Below are 9,819 nucleotides of genomic sequence, written 5' to 3'. Positions count from 1 at the left end.
GAAGCATTAAACTGCTGCCTGCTTTTGGCTTGACTGACTGACTGACTGATCAGACTCCTGAAGCTGGGTCCAATTGGCAGTGACGAAAAGGCTTGGGGGATTCTTGTGGCGATGCCATTTTCGACTTCGTTGATTGGCTCTGCGCGGCTTGTTCCCCCCTCTCCTCACGATACAAAGTACATGCACAGAAACAACAAGGACAAAAGGGAGGCATTAATCACCAGTTGCGAAGGCTGCGGCAGCCAACATGCCCGATGCGGGACATGACGGAAAGCCATTGGCCACAAAAGGGTCATTGAGGATGCTGCACCTGGCCTGTCTATTCTTGTTCCATGATGGGAGGGCGAGCAGCGGCAAGAGGCAGCAGTGCCAGGAAAGAAAAAACAACAACAAAAAACAACAAAAAACAGAGCAACAGGCCGTGGACCAAAGGAGGACGAAAAAAAAGTCTTTGAGGTCATGCGGCGGAGAGCTATGCGTTGGCAAGCTCTGGGTGCTTGCAGCTTGTTTCTGCTCTGGACAGAGGTGTCCTGGTGACCCAATGGCTGGGCGGGTCGGGGAGGACCCTGCAAAGCATTGGCTCAGTCGCACTCCCCCCTGACGGGAGAGCATGAGGAGCCTGCCAGTCCGAGTAACTGATACCGCTCCCGGCCATGGCCTTTGTAGGGGCTTGTACGGCCAGACGTGTGCGTGTGGGCGCGTGTGCTTTTGGGTAGACAGTACCTTTGGGTCCCTTTGGTGCGAGTAACCTCCATGAAGGCGGACGATAGGACAGGTGACCCGACTGTCGCAGACACTTCGCTGGTGCGCTGGCGCCGAGGGACTGGGTGAGCAAGGCCTCAATGTCACCCCCTCCTGGGCAGATGGAGGAGGAGGAGGAGATGTTGCAGCCCGCGAGGCTCTGGCAATCGGCCCACGTACGTATGAGCACCGTAGCAGTTGGGAGGTATGTGCCAACGAGGACGGACAGCATCGTCAAACCCATTTGCGCTGCCCCCATGATCCCCGAAGCTGCATGGCCGAAAGCAATTGCCAGTCAATGTCATTTCCCCGGGTGCCCTCTCTTGGGTCAGGCGGCGCAGCAGCAGAGTGAAGCAGCGGGACAGGCCTCCTCACTCGGCGTCCGCCAGCACCAACGCCGCCATCCGGCCCGTTTTCTCGACCAAAGAGGCGAGGCAGGGACAAGGCCACGACCGACCGGCCAGGCAGAGGGCCTTGTCCGGCGGCCTGCCCTCGTTGCTCTGTGATCACCAAAGACGGCGGCGATTCGAGCAGGGCTGGGTCACCTGGCCTGTGTGCTGGACCAGTCAGTCAGTCAGTACTCCGTAATAGTATGTATCAGAAGCACCCCCGGACTGGGCTTCTGGCCCCCAGTCAGGGCACGTCACATCCACGGCGGCTCCCCCAGCCTGTGAGCTGTACTTGACAAGGCCGTACACGGGCAAAGGAGCTGCTGCGGACGGCTACCTTGGTGACAAGTAGCACGCCTCAATTCGCCGAGCGGCTCGAGACAAGAGAGACACAAGAGGGGGGGACCCTTTGAATAGCCGTCGGTCCAAACTAAGGGAGCGTGGATTGGCCCTTTCGATGAGCACCACAGGGCAAGATGCTGCTGCTGCGTACGAACGGGCTACCAATGCTTGTACTAGTATGTATGTATGTAGTTGTACCGTCTCGACGGCTCATTCGCAGGCCGCTACAAGGCAGTGACCGACGGCCAGCGACAGCGGCGGCGGTTAAGATTGAATTGCAAGACAATCTCGCCTCTGCCAGCGCGATGCCTTCGCCATGGCCGGTCACACGTCTGTGCAGAGCAGCGTGACAAGCCCTCTGGGAGCCGCCCGAATGCCGAGAGCGCAACGACGCCGGAGCCGCAAAGGGCACATGTGCCTTGTCCAGGCCCTTTTGCAGCCACCGCAGCCGAAAGCCGCCCAGACGCTCAGCATATGATGGGCAAGGCACGAGATGGTGAAGCGAATGGCCGAGTTTGGGTGATGGGACGGATTCGGCATCCGTCTCTCGGGCGGGGGAGGGCGTTGAAACGGAGGAAAAGACCCTGGGAACCGTTTCTCCTGGCGAACGGAGCGCTTGGACCGTTTGCGGGGGGCGAGAGGATGGCTGGCACAGGATGGGCAAAAAGAAAAAGCGGCTGCGCGTGACGGACCGGTTGGCAGCTCGCAGCACTGCCTGAACGGGCAGACAATTACTTGTTGCAGAACAGCGCTGCTGGTCCGATGGGCGGTTATTCCAAAAGGGGAATTACCCACTCGATCTGGACCAAAGGACGTTCTGCTCGTCCAAAACGGCATCTCTCTCTCTCTCTCTCTCCCAAGGGGACCGTCACATGATTGCGTCCGTCGCGACAGGGCCAAACGTGGTGCTGGGATGGCAGGGCTACAGAGCTGAGAGCAGCGTAGATGGGCAGTTCCCCAAGGAGACTAGCCTATGTTAACCTTACTATTCCTGTAACGGCTGCATTCTCTCTGTGCGGGACCCAAGTAGTGCTTCTTTTGGAAAAGCATTGTATAGCTGGCTCTTGCGCTAATCTTTCCGGGGAAGCGGCGGCACCTCTCCGAACCAGCCCACCAGGCTTTTATCCCTCTCCTGGCCCCTTCTGGCAGCTCAGAGTGCGGCAGCCCCTGCGCGTCCTGCCCTGGAATCCGCACGCTCTGGCCTGGCACTTGCTGTCGCTGGGCCCCCACAGCAACTTCGTCCCAAATGCCCACCTTGCGGCGCCTCCGTGCTCCGTGCCGGGGGGGAAGGGTGCCAGCGAGGGTACGTACCGGTTCCGCGGCCAGGTACCCAAGTACCCAGGTACCGCCCCCCCCTCCAACACTGACGCCACGCCCCAGCCTGTGCACCCCCCGGGCGTGGCTGCGAGCGCCTGCCCTTGCGTGAAAGGCGGTACGTCCCCTCTGGCACTCCCCCCCCATCAATCCACCTCTTCTTAAACCTGTCATTGCCCAAGATACACCCTACCTTACTCTTGATAACTAGATCTCATTCCCCAGCTTCTCGACGACTTCTTGATTCTCCATCTCTCCGCATACCCATCTCACTCAGTGGGAACAGCTTGCAACAACGCTCAACAGCTTCAACTGTCTGCTTGTGCTCGAGTCCCTTCTCTTCATCAGCTTGTCGCACATCATCCGCATTCGATCCGCCTCGACTCAACTCTCTCGCACCGCTTCTCTCTCTCCCCCCCTCTTCTGCGACGACCCATATAAATACGCATTCGGCCTTTGCACAACGCCAGGTCGAAACCACTCTCTGCGATCGAGATTTGTCGTCAATTGGCAGCGCTGCACTTCTGGAGACGATTGGATTTGGTAATTGCCAGAGTCCAAGCACCAATCCCCGGCAGCTTCACCTGCCGCAGCCTCTTCGCTCCTCTCACAACACCACCACCAACAACCCTGACCTCGCCAGCATCGCGCACCCACCGCTCGACACCTTCGAGCAACTCTCCTCGGTAGCGATGCCCTACCGCCTGGACACACACGTGTTAACAGTGGATGCGAACGTCATTCACAAGGTCGACACCGGCAACCCTGCCAATCTGTATTCTATGTGGACAGGTGAGGACAAGGCGTCAAGGATGAATAGCAACCGTGCATCTGGACTAACACGCAGTGCCTCAGTTTTCTCCCGCTGTGCCGATTCAGTAGAGCAAGGCCGCAGACTGGAGAACCTGAGCTGGAGGCTTTGGCAGCGAGAGCAGCTCATCGACAGCGCCCACAGGACATCGCCAGTCCTGTCAGCCCCGGCAGCACCCCGGGCCATTCCCTCAGAAGCCAAGCTCCCTGAGCTCCCCCAGCTGTCCGGCAGCGTCGACTCCCTCGTGGACGAGGACGCTCTGGACTTCAACTCAGTATCGGCTCCCCTGGAGATCCGCCCCAGGATACAGCGACTGGACTCTTCCGCCAGCCGACGTGATCGCCACATCAGCTCCGACGACTTTGAGAAAATGGTCGTCTCCATTGTCAAGGACAAGGCTCCCCTTTCCGCCCCCTCCCAAGCCTCCCTGAACAAGCCGGTCGAGTCCTCCATCACCCGATCTGGCTCAACCACCACCGAGTCCCGCTTCTCTGAACAGCCCTCTGAGGTCTCTTTGGCTTCCGAGATGGACTCGTCAGCCCCCAAAGACATTCCCGTCTTCCAGACACACCCTCCCAAGCCCGCCGCCTCCACCGACGACTGCCTTCCCCAGCCCAGCTCATCACCAGCCCACAAGCCCGTCCAGTCCAAGAAGCAGCCCGCCAAGTTCTCCCTTGGTGGCGTCTCTTACTCATCGAGCGAGTGTGACCAGAGCGTCGAGACTCGCAAGTCTGTCATGCCTCCCCCCAAGAAGCCAACATTCCAGATTGGTGGATCCTCCGGGGAAGACAGCTCCGTGGCCAGCGGCCGTGCCCTGCCCCCTGCGGCGAAGCAGACGTCGTTCAGCAACAACAACATCACCCACCACCTCGATGCCGAGTCTGCCATTGACTCCGACACCGAGGGCGAGTACATTGACGAGAGCGCCATTGACGACGACGACGACTCGTCTGACTGGGAGGACTCCATTGACGAGAGCGGCAAGCCCAGCGTCGATGAGAAGTTCTTCCAGCGCGTCCCGTCCAAGGCCAACCTGACGTCGCGACCGTCGCTCATCACCCTGATGCTCGCGCAGAACGAGCGCGCCCAGAACCTCGGCAACCAGGCTTCCCAGTCTACCTCGGCTCTTTCCAGGTCACGGTCCGTCATGAACGGGCCCTCCATGGCTGGCTCACCCAACGACTCGGACGATGGTCCTCTCATGATGAAGGGCATGCGCCAGTCAACACTTAAGCCCATCAACGAGATCCCTCGATCCACAGCACAGCCCATCACCGCCACGGCCAACCACGTCCATGCCCAGGCCGCGCTCTCTCCCCGCACTACCCGCCGCAACATGCTCGCCACCGAGCTCACCGAGTCTCTTCGCCGCCACCTCCTCTGGGAGCGACAGCAGAAGTCGTCCACGGCCAACGCTGTCCTCAAGCGTCGCCACACGTCGCACGATGTGGCCAACCTGAAGCAGTACCCAGAGAGGCCGTGCCTGAAGCAGAGCGAGGATGTCAACGCGAGCAGCTGGAACCAGTACTTCACTAAGGAGGCCAACAACGGCTACCACTCCAAGGGCTGGTAAACCACCACCACCACCGGTCTACACTACAACCATCCGTAGCCAAGGCTTAATCAGAAATCATACGTGCCTTGGCCATGTATATCAAATCAACATTTTGGCGTTTGGGGGGTTTCGGTTTCACACCATCATGGCAGCACAACATGGACTGCACAGGCGAAACGGAACTACGTCATGACTGAAGCGACATCACCTTCTTCTTCATCTTACATCATCTTCCCTTTCTTGTTCCATCTTTGGTCTCTCATAATGTCTGATTGAGACACCTTGAAAACAAAACAACATTCGCACCTTTACGAGGCGTTGCTTTTTTCGAATGATACCATGGATTGAGCCTTTCGACGGCTCACAATGACCCTGTTTTTTTTTTCTTTACTTTGAACCACGTGTATTCTAGTGTTGGTCGGGAAGATGCGAGTGTCTCCAGGGGCGACCTTGGCCAGGAAAATTTTCTCACTTTTTCTTTTCTCATTTCTCGATTCTCCTTTGTCTTATTTCTCAGCGAAGACATGAGCGGGGGGCAACAGAAAATTCCCCTGCAACCTGGTCTACAGGAGACCAAAAAAAAGAAGGCAGCAAAGCGATTACAAGGCTAGTGGAGGCCGAAAAGAGGAGCTCCCGTGGGTCTTTGTTCACAAAATGTTTTCCTTCTTACGACATGATGCCAAAAGGTTTATACCACCAAAAAAGGTGTCTTTAAGATAGACAGCTTTAACTAAAAACATTAATAAATGTTTAACAAACACAATCATCATGTTGTCCTTTTGCATGTGCCCTGTGACTTGGGAGCAAAGTGTCGGGATGACGATGGCGGAATGACATGGGGGACTGATTTGATTTCGATTTTTTTCGGTTACGATTTTTTGAGGATTTGACTAAGAAGTGATTCTATCTGCAGAAGGAAGTCGTTGTTACTCAGTTTCTTGGCGTATGACTACCGTTGGGAACAAGTACCGAGTACCTGACTGCCGGTGGAAGGAAGGGGGGACCCAGTAAGGGAGGAGAAACTTGGACTCGGAACGGGATGGTTTGATGGCTGATGCTCGGTGCTACTTTTCGGCATGTACCTCTGGAGACAATGCAGCAGCAGCAGCCCATGCATGCATACAAGGTACATGCATGCACGCACGATGAAAAGTTTTTTCTTCTTCGCTCTTTCTCTTCCTTCTCTTTCGCGTTAAAGTGTGCCTACTTCTTACTATTACTAAAGGCACCTAGGCCGTGCCTACCTATCGTGGGCAGGCAGGGCTGTGCATTTACAACAAAAGGTGCTGGTGCATAGAAGGACGTTTGTGTCCCCGGTTTTTCCTCTATCGAGTCATCCTTATCCACAATGCTGCAGGATTTCCTTTTTTTTTTTTTTTTAACCCTTCTTCTTGCAAAAGGTTTGTGTTTAAGGGTTTCCACTTGGATGCTTTTGATGTTTTGAGGTCGTGGCGGTGAAGAGGGACAGACCTACCTTACAGGTGCTGAAAGGTGTTGAGGTACTGTATGTACATACGTCTGGTACATGCAGGTGAAGAGATTTTCTGTAGATGGGAGAAAAAAAAAAGCTCGTGAAAGTGACATGGGGTCGGTCTTCCTCCCGAACTTGAAAGTTCTCAGATTGCGGTTCCGACGAACGGACAGTAGCCGGGCGGGATTTTTGGTCACTGTACGAGTACATACGTATACGTAGAGATCACCGAGGGAGCCGGGCAAAGAGGAGAGAGGTCGGGAGGAAGAGTGGGTGATTATACTGTGTTGTGTGTTGTTCCGGGATTTTACGGGGTCCCGTTTTTGGTGGATGAGCTGGGTGGGATACGATACATACAACAGCAGTAATAACACTTGCACGTATGTACTATTAGTACTACTTCCGTGGGTGGATTACGGGATCTTCAAGTTGATTGGGTTGCGTGTCGTTTGATTCGTTGGATTTGTTCCTGACTTTTGTTTGTTTTGATGGATCGAGGTTGAGTCAGTGGGTCGGATGTAACTGAGGAGCAGCAGCAGCAGCATGTAGATGCTGAAGACGGAGATTGATATCCATAAGGCTGCGGCAATTTGGTTGATTTAACTTGGGCAATTGAGAGGAGGAAAAACTGCGTCATGAGGCTGGCCAATGGGGCAGATTCGAAAGGAAAAAAACAGCTGATGCTACAAGGTGCCGTGTGCGTGTCGTTAGAGGCTGAGCTCTAGGGCGGCCCGTTGAACTATGTAGAGCTCTCTGTCTTTACGGGGAAGAGGGGGAAGAGGGGAAGAGGAGGAAGAATCTAGACTTTTCGATTCTGTGCTGTTCTTGGAGCGTTTTTGCCCTTGCTTTTTTCTTCCTGCCTCTGATAAGATGGGGGAGGGGATGAGATGGGGAGAGCTGCTCTACGCCACCGCGCCGGGATCCGGGGATCCGCTTGATAGCTTCAAGTTCGTATCGGGGGTGTTTTGCAAGATGGGTTCGTATTAGTAGTTGTAGTCGACGAGGATCTGAGTAATTGGATGTCACGACAGATTAATGGATTGAATGACGGAAGAGATGTGTTGATAGTCAAGAAAATTGAGGATGAACCCCCCGTTGTGCTATGTTGCTGGAAAATTTATTATAAGCATTGCAAAGCTCGCTTTTTGTTGCCGTTTATTTGTTCCTATGAGGCTACATCCTACCTGTCGCCCTTTGTGATTTTGTGGCTTGATACTTTCTTTTGGGGACACGAGCTGCGAGCTGTGTGAAAGCTTTCCCCGGATTGCTATGGGGGGTGGTCAACGGGCCGGTTGCCGGATGTATCGTCGTGGATATATCTCTTCTTCTCCGCGATTCTTTAATGCATGGGTTTGTTCAGGTGAACTAGGGATGATGATTGGATACTTGACATAGGGAGATGTCTCGATCTTTGGATCGGAACAGACGGGGAATTGGGCAGCTATCACGGTGCTTTAAGGTTATTTGCTTGTCTAGATGCCGAAAGGTGAAGGGGGAAGGAGGATGGCTGATTTGTTCATGGATTGCTGCCAAATACAAGGACGAATGGTTTTCGGAATGAGGCGGAAGGGGATCTGGTTGGAGGGCACGAATGTCCGGTCATTGAAATGGCTTCGTCTAGTTCAATTGCCTACGAAACTCAGGCTTCACATTGACATGCGAACGAAGAACTGGCCCAGGCGAGAAGAAAAGAAAAAGCCCAAACGGATGGGCGGATGTCTGCGCCGTTTGGATAGCGCGAATGTTCTTTGAGGTGTGTGTCATGGAAGAAAAAGGGGGGCGTTTCTCTGTCCGTCTCTTGTCTACTGCCGAGCCTTTGCAAACCATTGGGCAAATGGTGCGTTTTTTTTTTGCGAGTCAACTCCCACACAGGTTTGCAAGTCTGGCGGCTTTCCGTTCCTTAGTTTCTTTTGTTGCTGCCTGGGAACTTGGCTTGCACTATTGGGGTGTATGGCTCGTTCCGAAGGATGTTCAGATCTACTTTGATGCGGTAGTTGGAGCCGATGATGTTGAGTAATAACACCACTTTTCATGTAACTGTTAAATAAAGCGAGTCATCAGAACGCCATGTCTGGGGAACAGGACCATCCGGGCACACGCAGGGCAACTATGCACACGACGGCTTAGACGTTGGAACCTGCACCGAGCCAAGAAGATGAATCTGGGGTCCCCGTCTCCGCTGCCCCAGGCCAAAAAATGCTGCATACGAGCATTTACAAGCACGGAATAATAATAATAATAATAATTCGGCTTAGTGTTTGCAGTTGTTCTTCCTCTTAGGCTTCGTTCACGGTTCTTGTGCTTGATGAAGCGAAGTAGAGTCTACATACTCGCTAGATCCCTTTATTGTGTGTGTTTTCGTCTCTGTCTCTGTTTCTTTCTACCGTGGGCTGAACTGCGCTAGAAGCCGAGACACGAACGATTTTCTACGCCTTGGTTTCCTTTTCCCCAGACGCTAGAGAATAAGCTGGGGAACCGGTGCCCGGAGCTGAGCTGCGCTTGGGAGGGAAGATGCTGGCATTCGGGCGGCTTCCGTGTAAGTTGATTCTTGTTGGTGCCCTGTTTTTGCCGGGTGGCTGGGTGAGGACAAGAGACGGACAAGTTGAAACGATCCTTGCGCCGTTTGATTAGGTGGTGTCGTATTATCAGAACAGTACTTACTATATCGCCCGACACTGATGATGTTCATTATCTTGGTCTCGTCGATTTGTCTTATGAAAGACGATGGAGAACGTGCATATCTCGATGAATGATGCAAGTGAAGTCATAGCCCCAGAGGTGTGGATAGGCAGCGAGGATCAAAGGGGCCAAAGTCGATCGCTGGGGGGACAGCAAGCAACTAGGACCCCGTGATGATGATGCGCTTCCCCCCCCTCAAGCTTCTGTGCTCGAAGCGACAGGCTCTGCGCTGAGGCATAGGCGGGCGGATCGGCGTCACCTGGCCCCTGGGTGATTCCTACCAATCTTCGATAGGGCTGCTTTCTTGCCTTGTGTAAAAGCCGTAGGACGTGTTGCAGACGGGAACATGCAGGCTAAATTGGGCGGGATGAGGTCTGTGTGTGTGTGTGTGTGCGACTCTTAATGGATGGGGAGGGGGGCCTGATGAGATGAGCAGCAGCTTGATGAGAACTGGAACCGAGCGTTGGTGGGAAGAGGTTTGCCTCCTGGATGGGGAGCGTGGTGCTTCTCGATGACT

General features: G+C 54.4%; 1 protein-coding gene across 1 annotated transcript; it reads left to right on the top strand.

Annotated features, from left to right (window-relative positions):
* Window positions 1–3,035: 3,035 nt before the first annotated feature.
* TRIREDRAFT_122914 (uncharacterized protein) lies at window positions 3,036–5,170 on the top strand (the record flags this gene model as incomplete). The annotated part of the gene is made up of 3 exons (XM_006967265.1): window positions 3,036–3,578; window positions 3,642–4,131; window positions 4,216–5,170. Exons 1-3 carry the CDS (start codon window positions 3,479–3,481, stop codon window positions 5,168–5,170), a joined length of 1,545 nt encoding a protein of 514 aa, XP_006967327.1. The 5' UTR covers window positions 3,036–3,478.
* Between the last annotated feature and the right edge of the window lie 4,649 nt (window positions 5,171–9,819).

The sequence above is a fragment of the Trichoderma reesei genome (assembly GCF_000167675.1).
Source record: "Trichoderma reesei QM6a unplaced genomic scaffold TRIREscaffold_16, whole genome shotgun sequence".
Taxonomy (NCBI): domain Eukaryota; kingdom Fungi; phylum Ascomycota; class Sordariomycetes; order Hypocreales; family Hypocreaceae; genus Trichoderma; species Trichoderma reesei.
Note: the sequence above shows the minus strand (reverse complement) of the source record. Positions and strands in the feature narration are given on the sequence as shown.